Source organism: Sciurus vulgaris, assembly GCF_902686455.1.
Source record: "Sciurus vulgaris genome assembly, chromosome: 16".
NCBI lineage: Eukaryota > Metazoa > Chordata > Mammalia > Rodentia > Sciuridae > Sciurus > Sciurus vulgaris.
In genome coordinates, this window is record NC_136477.1 from 59103261 (window position 1) to 59119395 (window position 16135).

The 16135-nt window shown below is 38.9% G+C and overlaps 1 protein-coding gene across 1 annotated transcript; it reads left to right on the forward strand.

Moving 5' to 3' along the window:
* Positions 1-584: 584 nt before the first annotated feature.
* LOC306646035 (uncharacterized protein C3orf49) lies at positions 585-16072 on the forward strand. Its single transcript, XM_079114433.1, has 5 exons — positions 585-994; positions 6203-6525; positions 11280-11404; positions 14469-14573; positions 14997-16072. Exons 1-5 carry the CDS (start codon positions 870-872, stop codon positions 15192-15194), a joined length of 876 nt encoding a protein of 291 aa, XP_078970559.1. The 5' UTR covers positions 585-869; the 3' UTR covers positions 15195-16072.
* The last annotated feature ends 63 nt before the right edge of the window (positions 16073-16135 follow it).

Sequence of the window (16135 nt, forward strand, 5' to 3'; positions counted from 1 at the left end):
ACAGGTCAACCTTTGTTAATAGATCCTTGGTATTTCTGAAGGTTCTTTTCCCTTTGGAATTCAAACATGACATAGGAATGTCATTGTCAATTAGCATGTGATTTTTTAATTGCAAATGCAAATAAAAGTTGTTGACTGGGCGCGGTGGTGCACACCTATAATCCCAGCGGCTCTGGAGGCTGAGGCAGGAGGATCCCCAGTTCAAAGCCAGCCTCAGCAACTCAGTGAGGCCCTAAGCAACTCAGTGAGACCCTGTCTCTAAATAAAATACAAAATAGGGCTGGGGATGTGGCTCAGTGGTCAAGTGCTCCTGAGTTCAATCCCCAGTACCAAAACAAATATATCTATGAAGGATATGGAAAACAACCCCTGGGGAGAAAAGAAGCACAATGGGTTCCAGGAACAGAAGGAAAACAATGGGCTCTGGACTTCCCCATATCTATAACGGCTCCCCCTGACTGCCCAACCCAGCCCACACATCGCTGTGATTCCATCTTACTAAACCCTGTGAAACTCAGACCTCTATTGTAACCCTGTATCATTTTCTCTCTTGCAAATGTGCTTCTCAAACATCACTGATCCCTTGAGGTCTATCTTCAGGTCTTTCACTTTCTCTTTCCTGTGCTTTTAGATTCCACGGTGTGCCAGGGAATTTCCCACACTTGTGCCAAATGCATCACTGGTGAACCCTCCGAAGCTGTAAACAGGGCCAGCCCCAGTAACCACGTCTCTAACACCTGGAAGGGAATAAGGAAAAGATTCCAAACTTCCCCTCCACACTGTACTCCAAACATCCCAGAACTGTCAAGATTCATTTTGAAGTGGTTGAGCTCCAGAGCTGAAGAAATCCAAAACAGCTTCCAGCAGCAATGAACTCTCCTCAGCTGTATTTACCAGAACCCCTTAAGGTTGCCTACGGAAAAGTTGGCCAGTACCGAAGATTCCAGCAACCCAAAAAGAAAAACGGTACAGTCAAAAGAAAGGGGATTGAAAGGTAAGTAATGCGGACTAATCTTCTTTTTCACCAAGGCAGAGTTTTGGGATTTTTTTTTCATTAACAAAACTCACTGTGATTATTAGAGATGATACCCATCTCTAATTTCAATACTGCATTTAGATTTGGTGTGGCCTGGAGAGAAAGCTGTCAGCTCAGGAAGCCTAGTGCACAAGAGAAGCCTCATTCTAGAATCAGAAAGTCTTAACTGGGACAGCCTTTACTTCCCCCTTGAATTTGATGTTTTAATGTGTCATATTCACAGATGAAAGGAAGTACTGATGCTAAGTTGATATTTTCCACATTGGAATTAAGTCTTGTCACCTCCCAGGGAAATAATAGTATTTTGAAAATTCATTAATGCATTCTTCAGAATAAATCCACCATCCAACCTCTCTGTTCCTTGTCCCAGCAAATTTGACTGCCGAAATTAAATCCGATTTCACTAGAACACACTCTTTAATGAAACATCGACACAATCTTAGACCTGATATTTCTCACCAATGACAAAACCATAAATACAGGCATAAAGTATTCCAAACACAATACATTCTAATTTTGAAAATAGGTGTGGTAATTTTATTTTCCAGTTTCTTTAGGCTTCTGAGCAGATTCATGAGCTACCCCTCAGAGATATAGATGTGAGATGTTTTTATAAACCTTCAGAAACAAAGATCAAACTTCTGAACTTCTATGAATAAGATGAAACAATGTGCTTTCAATGAGAAAGTAGGAATGTGAAAAGTTTGAGAAGCACAATACAGATTACCAATGAATACAAAGAAAGCAACGTCATTCTTATATCTCCCATATAAGGAGGAAGCAATACAACCCAATAAATTAATTACCAACAAAAATATTTAAAAACTTAAAAAGGGGCTGGGCGTGGTGGTGTCAACCTATAATTGCAGCAGCTTTGGAGGCAGGAGGATCACGAGTTCAAAGCCAGCCTCAGCAACTTAGCGAGACCCTATCTCAAAATGAAAAGTAAAAGGGGCTGGGGATGTGGCTCAGTGATAAAGTTCCCTGGGTTCAGTTCCCAGTACCAAAAAAATTTTTAAAAGAAGGGAAGAATTCTCTGTATAACACAAAGTACACGGTTCTATTCCTAGGCCCTGGAGAAAGTCATTGTTGTTAATTATAAATACAGGGGGCTGGGGAGATAGCGCAGCTGGTAGAGTGCTTGCCTCGCAAGCACAAGGCCCCAAGTTCAATCCCCAGCACCGGAAAAAAAAAAAAAGAAAGAAAGAAAGAAAGAAATTATAAATACATTAGGGATGGGAATGGGAGACATGATTCAGAGACTGATTAGAGGTGGCCTTCTTTCCAGAGGCTTCCTGAGTCTCCCAAAATTGTTTTTCTGTTGTTTTGTGTGAGTGGGGGAGTGTGTATGTTCATATTTATGGCAGTATAAATTCAACATTTTTTAAATTACTGAGAGTCTCATGAGGGGCCCAGGGAAGATTAAGCCTAGCCATAAATTATCTTTGGGCAAATTAGGAAATAATGCTCCTTCCTCAGGACACTATACTGTCATCTACCAGAAAATTATTATAATGACTATGTACCACTGTAAGGACTAACACCACTCTGAAGTTGTGTCCGTATGATCTGCACAGCTTTGTGTCCACACTCCCAGGAGGGAGGCTGCTGGCCCACGAGGTCACCTCTTTGGGCCCTCTCCTCAACTTTTACATAAATTATCCCCCCCCCCCTTTTTTTTTTTTTTTTGGTACTGAGCACTTTATTACAGAGCCACATCCCCAGCCCATTTTATTTTTCATTTTGGACAGAATCTCACTGAGTTGCTAAGGCCAGCCTCGAACTTGAAATCCTCCTGCCTCAGCCTCCCAAGTAGCCAGGATTACAGGTATGTGCCACTACCCCCAGAAAATTATTTCCTTTTACTCTCACATTTCTGAGAATAGTGTACCCATTTTTGAACAAGAAAACCAAAGTTTACAGAGGTTAAATTACATACCAGAGAGTACACAATTAGGAATTATGTTCTGAGTTGGACCAAGACCATTGAACTCCAGTGCATGCATTCACTGAACTGCTTCCCAGAGATGAGTATATCCATCAGAAGCTGAAAGATCTAGTCTCAGTTTAGAACAGTGCTTTGCTGAAGGGTAGTGCATATACTACTAGTGGTACCTGGGATATTTTAGGTAATACATGGAGAACATTTTTAATAGTTACTAATTTATTTTAACCCATATTGGAAATATATGGAAATATGTGACATATATGATATATACTATATGTCACATATATCATAAGACATGTCAAATATATTATATATCATATATTGCACATATGTGTCATACATATAACATCATATGATATACCATGATTATAGTATAACACCTGGTACTACAGTTATGATAATCATAGTATAATATATCATGATTGGGATTTTACCTGAGAAATGAAGATTTATGCTCACACAAAAGCCTATACACAGACATTTACAGCAGTTTCATTCACAATAGCCACAAATGGTTCAAATGTCCTTCCACTGGCCGAGCACAGTGGCACAAGTCTGTAATACCAGAGGCTTGGGAGACTGAGGCAGGAGGATCACGAGTGCCAGCCTCAGCAAAAGTGAGGCTAAGCAATTCAGCGAGACCCTGCCTCTAAATAAAATAGAAAATAGGGCTGGGGATATGGCTCAGTGGTCGAGTGCCCCTGAGTTCAATCCCCAGTTACCCCTCCCTCAAAGAAAATGTCCTTCACTGAGAGATGGTTAAATAAAGTGTGATACATCCATGTCGTGGAATACCACTCATCAATTTTAAAAAACGGACTACCAATACATGCGACCTGGATGAAAGTCCAGAGAATCATGTTGAGTGAAAAATAGTAAGTCCTAGGCTGAGGGTGTAGCTCAGTGCTAGAGCCCTAGTCAAGCAAGTAAGAGGCCCTGGGTTCCATCCCCAGCACAGAAAAAAAAAAAAAAAAAAAAAAAATTAAAGCAAATTCTAGCAGGTAATATTCCATATGATCCCATTTGTATAATATTCTTGAAAGGATAAAAATCATGCAAAAATTACATCTTAGCAGTTACCAGGGTGAAGGAGAAGGTGGAGGCAAGTGGTAAGTGGATGTGACTATAAAACGAGGGATTCTGGCCCAGATGAAAACTTCTGGATCTTGACTGCATCAATGTCAGTATCCCAAGTGTGATAAGGTACTTCAGTTTTATAAGATTATACTGTTTGGGAAAAACGGGTGAAGAGTATGCAGGATCTTCCAATAGGGTCTCACTGAATTGCTAGGGTCTTGCTAAGTTGCTGAGGCTGGCTTTGAACTCACAATCCTCCTGCCTCAGCCTCCCAAGCCTCTGGGATTACAGGTGTGCACCACCATGTCCAGTCAGTATTATTATTATTATTTTTTTGTGTGTGGTGCTGGCGATTGAACCCAGGGCCTTGTGCTTGCAAGGCAAGCACTCTACCAACTGAGCTATATCCCCAGCCCAGTATTATTTCTTATAACTGCATGTGAATCTACAATTAACTCAAAATAAAAAGGTTAATTCAGATTTAAATAATAGTATTGTTTTAGATGAAGCTGACAAAAACCAGTTAATTGAGAGAAAATCTTAGGGATATATTGTATCAGGGCATAGCTGATACTCTTTTTTTTTAATTCATTTTTATTGTAAACAAATGGGATACATCTTGTTTCTCTGTTTGTACATGAAGTAGAGACCTACCGTTTTTGTAATCATACATTTACCTAGGGTAATAGTTTTTGATTCATTCTGTTATTTTTTCCCTCCCCCTCCACCCCTCCCACCCCTCTTATCCCTCTGTACAGTCCCTCCTTCCTCCATTCTTGCCCCCCTCCCTCCCTGATACTGACTCTTGCATAGAGGTTAACAATATGGTCTTGAGGATCATCTAGGCATAAATTACATCATCTCCCTGAGCTTTAATTTTCTTCTTATGTAAAATGGGGATGATGGTGTAAAAATTACAGTATGCAATACCATATGAGGGTTTAGAAGAATAGTTAGAAAACTCTCAGGAAATGTTGTCTATGTTTCTTACTAAAATATGCCCACATTATGAAGATAGTACAGAAGTATTCGGAGTTTTGGAAACATGAGTTGAAAGTATTTTTCCTAAATGAGTGTGGTAGTGTAAACACAGAATGAATGGCGTCTTAGAGGTCATGTTCTTTATTGCCTCTGCTGTCAATCTCATCTGTCGTCACGTTAGCCTCTAAATCCAGCAAAATCTATGTCACATCACCATCAGAAACAGGATCTCAACTTGTGATTATGAGCTAATCTGTTCTGATACTCACAGTCCTGGATTAAAATCTGCATTCTACCCCAGGGTTAGTGAATACAGCCTCTTTATGCCTCAATTTATTCATTAATAAAATGAAGATAATAATATAACGTACTTCTGCCAAGCACAGTGGTGTACACACCTATAATCCCAGTGACTGGGGAGGCTGAGGCAGCAGGATCGCAAATTCAAAGCCAGCCTCAGCTACTCGGTGAGGCACTAAGCAACTTAGCCAGACCCTGTCTCTAAAATATAAAAAGGGCTGGGGATGTGGCTCAGTGGTTAAGCGCCCTGGGTTCAATCCCTGGCACAAAAAATACATATAAATTTGTATTTACATTTATTTTTAAATATATATTATAAATATATATATTTTTACACCTAAAATATATTTTAAAATATATATGAATATATGAGTGCACATGTATATATGTATGTATATGTATATGTATATATATACACAGATGTATATGTATGTTTATATATACATATATGTATATATGTATATATATTTTATATAAAATATATTTTTACATATATACACATATACATATACATATACATACATATATACATATGTGTATGTGTATACATATTTTATATACAAATATATTTTTAAATATATATATATATTTTTTCTTTTGTGCATGCACACCATACTGCTTTCGGTGCTGAGGATTAGATGAAATAGTGGCTGAATTGTACTGACCATAATCTGATGACAAAGCATCAAATAGTTGCTTTTTCTTTTTTTTTAATTTCCTGTGACTTGATTCTTTTTCTTCAGTTCCAGTTTTTGGAACTAGATCATTTGTTCACATTCGAAGTTTTGCATTTAATAACTTCAGTTCTTCATTTTTAACTTCTTAATGCCCTTAATGCAAGCTATTTTGATTCTGTTTAGATGGCACAGAGCTGTGTCCACCAACCTGGTAAAACAAAACGTATTGATCCCCAAAGAGGAATCTTCCAGTGAAAGTGACCCGGGACATCATGAAAGTCAACAAAATCAGAAAACAAAATTGATAAAGAGAATGAAGACTGCATTTGGGAGGATACTGTCGTCCAAGAGCAGAAGCAAACCAGCAAGTATCAGCAGAGAGGGCTCCACTCTCCGCAGGGAAGCCCTGGGTTCCAACGCACAAGGCCTTCTTCCTAGGATTGTCAAAGAGCTTCCTTCTCCCAAGTTGTTTACCAAACCGAGAGTGGGAAAGAGCTCACAGAATGGTAATCAATGGCCATTTATCACTAAGTGTCAGACCCAAGACAGTAAAATAAGGATGGATTCTTTTGCTGCCTGTGATAGTTTGGATACTGTTTTAGTCAGCCTTTTTGCTGCTGACAAGAACAATTAGAGGAGGAAAAGTTTATTTGGGTGCTCACGGTTTCAAGAGGTCTCAGTCCAAAGATGGCCGGGCTCCATTCCTGGGGCCCTGAGGTGAGACAGACATCATGGCAGAAGTGTGTGGTAGAGGGAAGCAGCTGGGAACATGGCACTAGGAAGCAGAGAAAGCTTGCCCCACAGGGACTAAATATAGGCCCCAAAGCCACGCCCCCGCCACGCCCCCAATGCCCACCTCCTCCAGCCACACCCACCTGCCTCCAGTCACCACTCAGTTAATCCCATCAGGATTCATTCACTGATTGGGTTAAGGCTCTCACAACCCAGTCATTTCTCCTCTAAATGTTCTTGCACTGTCTCACAGGTGAGCTCTTGGGGGACACCTCACATCCAAACCATAACAGATACTTAATGTCCCCAGAGACGTGCTTACAGGCTTGGTCCCCAAGCTATCGGGAGGTGGTGGAAATTTTAGGAGGTGGGGTCTAGTAGGAGGTCCTGTGTCACTGGGGATGTGCCCTGAAAGGGGATTATGGGATTCCTGCCCCTTCCTGTTCCTCTTTTGCTTCCTGGTTTTTCTCCACCAAGTGCTTCTCACCCCTGCCATCCAACACGCCTACCAAAGACCTAAAAGCCATGAGTCTATGTGATCATGGACTAAAATCTCTAAAATTGTGAGCCAAAATAAACCTTTTCTCTTCATAAATCAATCATCTCAAGTATTTCATTAGAGTGATAGAAAGCTGACTAACACACTATCTGAAGTATGGCAACTCCCAGGGGCTAAAGTGTAGAATCTCAGGTTCCTCCCAAGTCTACTGAGGCAGAATCTGCATTTCGGTAAGATCCCCAGTTGACTCACGTATGCATCTGGAGAGGCACTGGATTGGATTGATTTATGGTTCTTCCAAGTCCTACTAGTTGCTAGTCTAGTCATCATAAAATAACTCATTATTTAAATGTATACGCATACAGATGCATATATGTGTATGTGTACATATGTATATATTAGAAAATCAAATGAAAGTGGGATTTTTTGTTTTATTTCTGGAGAAAGCAGTGATACAGCCTTTCAAATGGCAACTTCCAGCAGTGGAGGGTGTAGGGAGAATTAAATGAATAAAATTTGCAATTGGTGAGTCAAAAAAGGAGGTTTGATTTTTTTTTTTTAAGTTTTAAATTCTGATTTGTTGTACATGACAGTAGAATGCATTTATACATTTTGATTTTCTTGCATCTACTTTTCATGTACTGTGTGGAACGATCGACGTTTGAACTGTTAACTTAAAAAAATTTTTTTTGCAGTGTTATAATGCTATTGTTTGGGGTTCTATGAATTATGGCTAATAATATCACCAATGTTCACATTCTCCTTGGTAGCTTAAAAAAATTCTATAGTCTCTATTTTAGAGCATTTTTAGGTTGACAGAAAAATTGAGTAGAAAGTGCAAGAGAGTTCCTATATAATCTTCTTTCTCTCCCCTACTACCAAAGTTTCCCCTATTATTAATATCTTGCCTTGGTTTGATAGGTTTGCTGTGACAGATGAGCCAATATTGATACAGTCTTATTAATCAAAGTTCACAACTTACATTAGGGTTCATTCTTCATGTTGTACATCTTTGTGGGATTTGATAAGTGCAGAATGTCATTTGGGTCATGTGTCCATGACTACAGTATCCTATCGAATAATTTCATTGCCCAAAATATCTTTCATATTTTTAATCCTTTTGGCACAGTAACAGGGAACATATATAATCCTGTAATCTCACATTTCATACAGCGGTTGGGCTGCAGACCTGGCTGTTGCTTTTTCCAGGGATCGGGGCGGGGGGACCCAAAGAAACAAAAAATTGATGGCTTTCCAGCTGACCGATTGCCCTTTCAAACAAACGCTGTCTTCTGGAAAAAATAGTTGCTAATATAAGCATCCAACCATCGAGCAATTACCTGGCAGGGATTGACCTGTATATTTCTGTCGAAAATAACAAAGACTTCTAAATACTATTGGGGCTTGAGTCTAACAGGAAATAGGACCAAAATTATTCTTCTGAAAAAAAAATTTTTTTTTGTCTTAGTTGAAGTAATAAATCTCTCAACCAGATTTCTCCAGAAAACATGCCCATCCTGTAGGATGTAGCTCAAACACTATTACCTTGTGTTTGCTGTGGCCCAGAGATAGTTGCTTCCTATTGAGCTCCATTCTTCTTCTTCTTCTTCTTCTTCTTATTATTATTATTATTATTAATATTATTTGTACCAGGGATTGAACCCAGAGGCATCCAACCACTGAGCCACATTCCCAATCCTTTATAAAATTTCTTTTTAAATTTTGAGATATGGTCTTGCTAAGTTGCTTAGGGCCTCACTAAATTGCTGAAGCCAGCTTTGAACTTGCAGTCCTCTTGCCTCAGTCTCTTGAGCTGCTGGGATTACAGGCGTGAGCCACTATGCTGGACCAGAACATTTTTTTAAATCTAATAAATAAAATGTTTGCTAAGTGCTTATTATTATGCCCATCATACAATTAGGAATCAATTAGCAAGTGGAACAGACATGGCTCCTGCCCTCATGGGATTATAACACACAGGGACTTTAAACACTATACATATATTTGATGCAAAGTAGAAGCCCAGGGTGCTATGGAAACAGATGCTCTAATTTTAGGGGGGTTTCAAGAAAGGCCTCCCTGAGGAAAGAAAGTACCACTAAATTGAGATCTGAAAGATGAGTAAGATGACTAAGAGATAAGGAAAGAGTGGAGATAATAATTTTCCAAGAAGGAAGAGCATGTTCAAGTCTCAATATCAAGAGAGGATCAAGCATAATCAAGAAATGTAAGGAACCCATCTACAGTGGGTGGGGGCATTGAAAGCTGTGAACTTTCAACCAGAGAACCAGTCTGGTTAAAAGATGTGGTAAAGATGTGGTAGACCACATTAAACATTTTTAATTTTCTCCCAACATCAATCAGAAACCACTGAATACTTTCTAGCTGGGGATTTATGTAACCCGATTTGTATTTTTAAAAGATAGCTGTGGAGGCAGAGTAGAGACTGTATAAGACTAAGGCAAGACCAATACAAGAATATGGACAATAATTCAGGGATGGATGACATTAGCTGGATGGTGGAAAAAGGGAGATGGAAGAGTTTCCAGGTTGGGTACCTACTGGAGATGGAGGCAACGTTTGCCAAGATGAGAAGCAATGGGTTGGGTTGGAGTCATAATTTCTGGTCAGATTTTTTTTTGGGGGGGGGAGGTTGGGGGATACCAGGGATTGAATTCAGGGGCACTCAACCACTGAGCCACATTTCCAGACCTGTTTTGTGTTTTATTTAGAGACAGGGTCTCACTGAGTTGCTTAGGGTCTCACTAAGTTGCTGAGGCTGGCGATCCTCCTGCCTCAGCCTCCGGAGCCACTGGAGTTACAGGCATGAGCTACCATACCCAGCCTGATCAGAGTTTCTGAGTCGAGGTCCTTATAGAATAAGTAGGTGGTGGTGTCAAGTAGGTTAATGTATCTTTTATTGAAATCCTATACTTCCAGAAAAGTCCTTATCAAGGGACCTTAAGCAGAACAAGATGATTTTGGGCCCTGAACACAGTGTGAAGTGACTTTGAAAGAGCAAATTGCAAACCCTTTGTCCCTAATACCATCACTCCTTTTGACTATATCAAGGAAAAGTGTCATTTCATGCCCCTCCCCACTTTTTTAATGAAGGAAGAGTAACCTCAAGTTCGGTGCCTTCTAAAGAGAATGACATGATTTTGTTTTTACCACATAAATTTTAATGCCTATTTGTGATATTGGTTTTCCAATTTATGGTAGCATTTTAAAGTTGCCTTTCTATAAGAGAAAACATCTGACCCTTGACTTGCTGAGTCTGGCAAATTATATTCCATCCTTGTATAATTATGTCAAAATGAACCTCAAACATTATGTGTAACAATAAGACACTAATAAGGACATAAAAGAAAAAAAATAAAGTTGCCTTATAAACACACTTGTTGATTTAGGGACTGAATTGTTACAAAGAAAATATTAAGAAATTCAGGATTCACATGGCTTTTGGATGTGGAAAAAAAAAAATTCAGATGGTATGTGAATGACTAAGTTCTGACCACATTTCTGGAAAACAAATTTAAATTCTGCTTTAATCAACAATAAATATTCAAACTACTTGAACATTACTGTTATAATAATTCAATGAACACAGAGAGAACTTAGGGACTCCAAAGTGTGATAGATGCTAAGTAGGAAAAAGTACTGGGTTTTCTCAGAAGACAGAGGGGTCTTGCTTTAGCTGGAGCAGAGGGGGTTCTGCAAGAGGTGGCTTCCTCTAATGCCACCATGTTAAAGGGCAAGCAATGCAGCGTGAAACTAAGCCTCCAAGAGAGAGGTAACCACCTCGCCAAGACTGGGTTGGTGCCTGCAGAGTTCATGACCACATAAAGCAGATGTGTGCAGTAGAATATGTGAGATTAGGAAAATCGAATCTAGTTCTTTTGCTTTTAACCCCGAAGGAGAAAAGCTACTGAGGCAGCAGCGTGTACTGCCATCTTTTCAGAATAATTTCAGACAGGAAGAATAGGTTTATAACTATGCTCTTCACTGGTTCTTTCTTCTTTCTCCAAGCAACCATACAACTTGATGTTGTAGAAGCTGAGACAGAGGAGATAACCCAAGGAAATACGCTCCTCCGGGCCAGGAGAACCACCAAGCGGTTATCTGTGACATCTCTTCCTTCAGGACTACAAAAGGTAAAATGTTAAAACGAACTTGCCTCTAAAGACCTGCAAGTAAGAACATTTATGGAGTTTGCAAAAAAAAAAAAAAAAGTTCTCCCCTACCATAAGTCCCCCATAAAAATCCTTTAAATCTGCTGCTCGTGTCACTTCTCCAAGAATTTAGGGCTCAGAGCAAGGGACTTCCAGATCAGATTCTTCTACTTCTAACTGTTCAGCTTCTACTACAGTCTGGGCAACAGGGGAGTTTGGAACTTTATACTGACTTCTCAACTATTCAAATGTCAAGTTAGCATATTAGCAATCTGGCCTCTCTGTGTGGAGAGGAATTCACAGACCAATGCTGTCCATCCAGTAAACATTCTGAGACAACACAGCTTTCATTGTCCAATCAAGTAGCCATTAGCTACGTGAGGCTTTTGAGACTTTGAAATGTGGCCAGGGCCACTGAGGAACTGAGTTTTTAATTTCATTTAATTTTAATTGAAATTAAATTGAATTAATTGAAATAGCCATATGCATAGTATAAACAGTGCCATGCTAGATGGTCCGTATAAACTGAAGTTATCCAGACTATTTTTTTAAATGTCATGATTTAATTAAAAAAACTGGATCTTTCTTTTCCTTTCATTCTTTCTTTCAATAGATGGTGTTTTGTTATGTTGCCCTGGCTGGTTTTTTTTTTTTGGTACCAGAGATTGTACTCAGGGGTGCTTAACCATTGAGCCACATCACCACTCCTTTTTTAAATACATATCTTATTTAGAGACAGGATCACTCTGTTGCTTAGGGCCTTGCTAAGTTGCTGAGTCTGGCTTTGAACTTGTGATCCTCCTGCCTCAGCCTCCCGAGCTGCTGGGATTACAGGTGTACACCAGCATGGCCAACCAAAAATCCTGACATTATGTTCCAAACCCTGTTCTAAAATATCAATTCCAGTAATTATTACAACATCCCTATAAGGTAGTTGCAATACTATCCTTATTTTAGGGATGACACTCAGAGGCTATGAAATTTGTCCAGTTGAGTGCAGAGCCAGGTTTCCAACACAGGAAAGAAAAAAATGGATAAATTTGACTCTAATTAAATAAGAATTTAATTAGAAAAACATCAAACCTAGCTCTAGATTCCCCCTCCCTTTTCTTCTTAGTAGTACTCAGGGTCTTGTGCATGCTAAGCACATGCTCTACCAATGAGCTACACTTCCAGACATCATTCTCAATTATTATGCTACATATTAATTGTACTGTCTAACTTCTGGGTCCAATATGGTAGCCAATAGCCACATGTGACTATTTACATTAACTGAAATGAAAAATTCAGTTCCTAAGTTTGTGCAAGTTCCATTTCAAGTGGTTAATAACCACACTTAGCTAGTGGGAATAGCACTGATAGAGAATATGCCCATTTTCACAGCAAGTTTTATTAAACAGCACTCTGGAAATTGCTATCAGAGCGAATGGGTATTAGTTTTGAATTTTGCCTCCTGTGTGCAAAATTCATATCTATTGTGTCCCTACTATGTTCTGGGCAATTTCTAGGTTTGTGGGCTAATGGAGGCACTAGTCTTGCTGTTGTGGAACCTGCAATCTAATAGAGGAGAAATACAGTGAACTGTGGTACTGCTGAGCAGTGGGGTTAAGGACAAGGTTTTGAATAGATTACACTTGGACAAGTGGACATCTGTATGAGAAAAGAATGGCATTTGATCCCTACCTCACATCATATACAAAAATTAATTCTTATTGGTTTACAGAATTAAGTGGGAAAGGCAAAATCTTAAACCTTCTGGTGGATAATAAGAATATAGTCATGATTTCAGGACAAAGACTTTTAGTATACCACAGCATTAACCTTAAAAATAAAAAATGGATAAATTTGGCTCTAATTAAATAAGCATTTTATGCCTCAAAACACATTAAAGCAGAGATTAGCAACTGGTGATAAAACGTTTGGTTTTTTGCTCAAAATGTTTTAGACTATTTCAAATAAAAATCTAGATTTCAACTTTGTTTTGAAAAATAGGGAGATTTGGAAACCCAAGGCAAGCAATTCCTCAAAGCAACCAGTAGGAGCAGCAAAGAGGCACCCATTTGCAGGCAGCCTGTTGCAGGCCACAAAGCCCCATCTGGTCTTGGTTTACAAACCCTGACGAGGCACTGGACTTTGCTAAGAGTTGTAGTCAATGAACACACAATAATAACTTGGTAACTACTGAGTGTGGTAGAGGCTTAGTACAAAAAAGTACTGAGTTTTCTGGGAGAGAAAACATAAGGGTCTTGCTTTAGTTGGAGATCAAGGAAGACCCTGCAAGTGGTATTTGAGCCAGGACAAGCTGGCGGGGCAGCCATGTGGCTCAGCAGACTGTAAGCTCCTTGTCAGGCAAAGAGTATGACCCTGACATGGTCCTACATCCTACTCTGTGTAGATTTCACAATAATCCTTGTGCTAATTATTAAGCGCCAAGGGGTCAGTGAACCCAAAAAGTCTAAAAAGGGCATATTAGCCAGAAGCCATGACCTAAGAATGGTTTCCAACAGCAGTACTATCAGGACAGGTTACTTGTAGTCAGTAAGCTAGGGACAATAGGAAAAGTGTGAGGCATAGGGTAAAAAGCACCTAGAGCTTTCTTTTTTGCGTCTGGAGTCATGACTGTCCTGAAAATAAGGAAACCTGCAGAAACGAGATCAAATTAACAACTGGATCCAGTGATAATGAGCTTTCTGGGGCACTGGTCCACAACAGCCCCACACTCTCACTGTGCTCAGCAGCTGCAGAGGCAATTTCTTCTTCTTTCCCTTACGAGTGACCTGCTTTTTTTCCTGACACTGTATATTCTTTCAGAGCCAGACAATCTAATTTCTCTGCACCCTATAGATCTCTTCAAAGGGAGCTCTGGGCACAAAGCAGATACATGGGGCGTGGAGAATAATATGAATACCTTCTCAACCCATTGTTGTTATGTGGCAAATGTTCACTTTTTGAGAGAATATCCAAAGGGTGAGAATTCTTATTTAAGCACTATTATAGGCATTGCATTGGTATTTTCTAATCCCACGTTTTTGCATTTTTCTAACAGGTACCATATTCATCAAAAAAAAGACCACACTTTCCAGCACTTAAAAAAAAGAAACGTGGCATTCTCCAAAAATCCGATCTGACAGTAGGAAAGCTTCAGATGCAGGTATTGGACAAAGGCTTTTACTTTTTGTGTGTGAAGCATCAGAGGAGCAGGCTCAACTAAACAGCCCTCTTAGACAGCTTGGATAACATTAACAATTAGCATTAAGAAATAATGTTAGTGGGGGGCATTCTGAGAGTGGCTGAAGGATTGCTAAGGGCTCCTAGTTGGTGCTGTGTGCCTAATAAATATAAAGTGAATTCCATTAAAATGAAGGCATACATGTAGGCTTCTTTTCAGAAGAAATGAGATCACCTTTGCCACCAGGGGGTAATGTTATGTTTTCAAGCTCTGTTTGCTATGTCTTGAATTAGAATAATACTTTGGGGCTTGCAAAATGTCCGATTTCGCAATTCCTTTCCAGGAAAAGCAAATATCTCTTTGGTTTTGACGAGTTTTTCCAACACTTGGTTTCATCTGTCACAGGTGCATGACCTCGCAGAAGCGGTAACTGATAAATCCATGAAACTACTGGCCCAAAGACATGCTGAGCTTCAACGGTGTGAGTTTCTAGGAGATGAAATTCTTCAGTCTTCTAAGCAGTTCCAGAGGATATCCAAGAGAACCATGAGAAAGTATAAACTGAAAAATGTATGTTTCCCATGTACCTGCTGCTGCTTCTGATTTTGTTTCTGATTGGATAAGAGCTGACTAATTAGAACAAATTAAAAAAACATATATAAAGCTAAAAAATTTTTTAAAAATAATAAAAAAGGGGTATCTTTGTAGGAATTCTTATTTTTTGGTACCTAATCCTGAATAAATCTCTCCGGTGAGTTAAAAGATAGGGGTGAATTTTAAAGAATATTCTCCCCAAGAATTTTTTTTAAAGGATCCTTTTTGAAAAATTGATTTTTAAGTCTGAGTCCAAAGAAGCAAATTTTTGCTTCGTAATTCTACTTAATAATGGAAAATACAAATTTTTGTCAGGGTATAGCAACATTGCAAAGAAATTTCTCCTCTAACAAGGCAGAGGAAGCATTTAAAGGTATTATGATAATAGGACAACTACTGAGCTAATTTTAAACTTTCATTTTAAAGATAAAAAGTCTTATTAAAATTATTAAAATGTAACATTATGAAGGTATGATTCATGCAAAGTGTCATGTCTTTGAACTTAAATAAATGGATGAGAATGGAATTTAACAGGTATTGCACATGTAATTCAATACTTAAAATTACAAATGATTCAGACTTAGCTTAATTTTTATAAGATCATCTTAAACTATTTACTTCAAATAACTTTCCATTTTATTAATATGTTTTTTGATTGAAAATGACTTCTAAAGACCAAAACAGAAGAGAAAAAACATAAAAGAAAATATTTAACAATCACATTCCTCAAGTACTGGAGAGAGCTATAGAAGGCAATGCATATGGATTTATTTTGGCTCTTGTAATTACCTCTGACACCAGTGATTCTTAACATCACAGAACCTCCTCCCACAGTAAACATACACCACAAACATTTTACATGTAATTTCACAGGTTCATGGCCCTCCAGAAGCCCACTCATGGACTTCATTTTCTAAAGTGGTAATGATTTCCAGAAATTGACTCATCGT

Excerpts from the sequence above, each read along its gene's own strand:
- LOC306646035 (XM_079114433.1), top strand. The coding sequence starts at position 870 with ATGAACTCTCCTCAGCTGTATTTACCAGAACCCCTTAAGGTTGCCTAC. Across the intron at positions 6,526-11,279 it reads GGGAAAGAGCTCACAGAATG|CAACCATACAACTTGATGTT; the intron begins GTAATCAATGGC and ends TCTTTCTCCAAG. Across the intron at positions 11,405-14,468 it reads TTCCTTCAGGACTACAAAAG|GTACCATATTCATCAAAAAA; the intron begins GTAAAATGTTAA and ends TTTTTCTAACAG.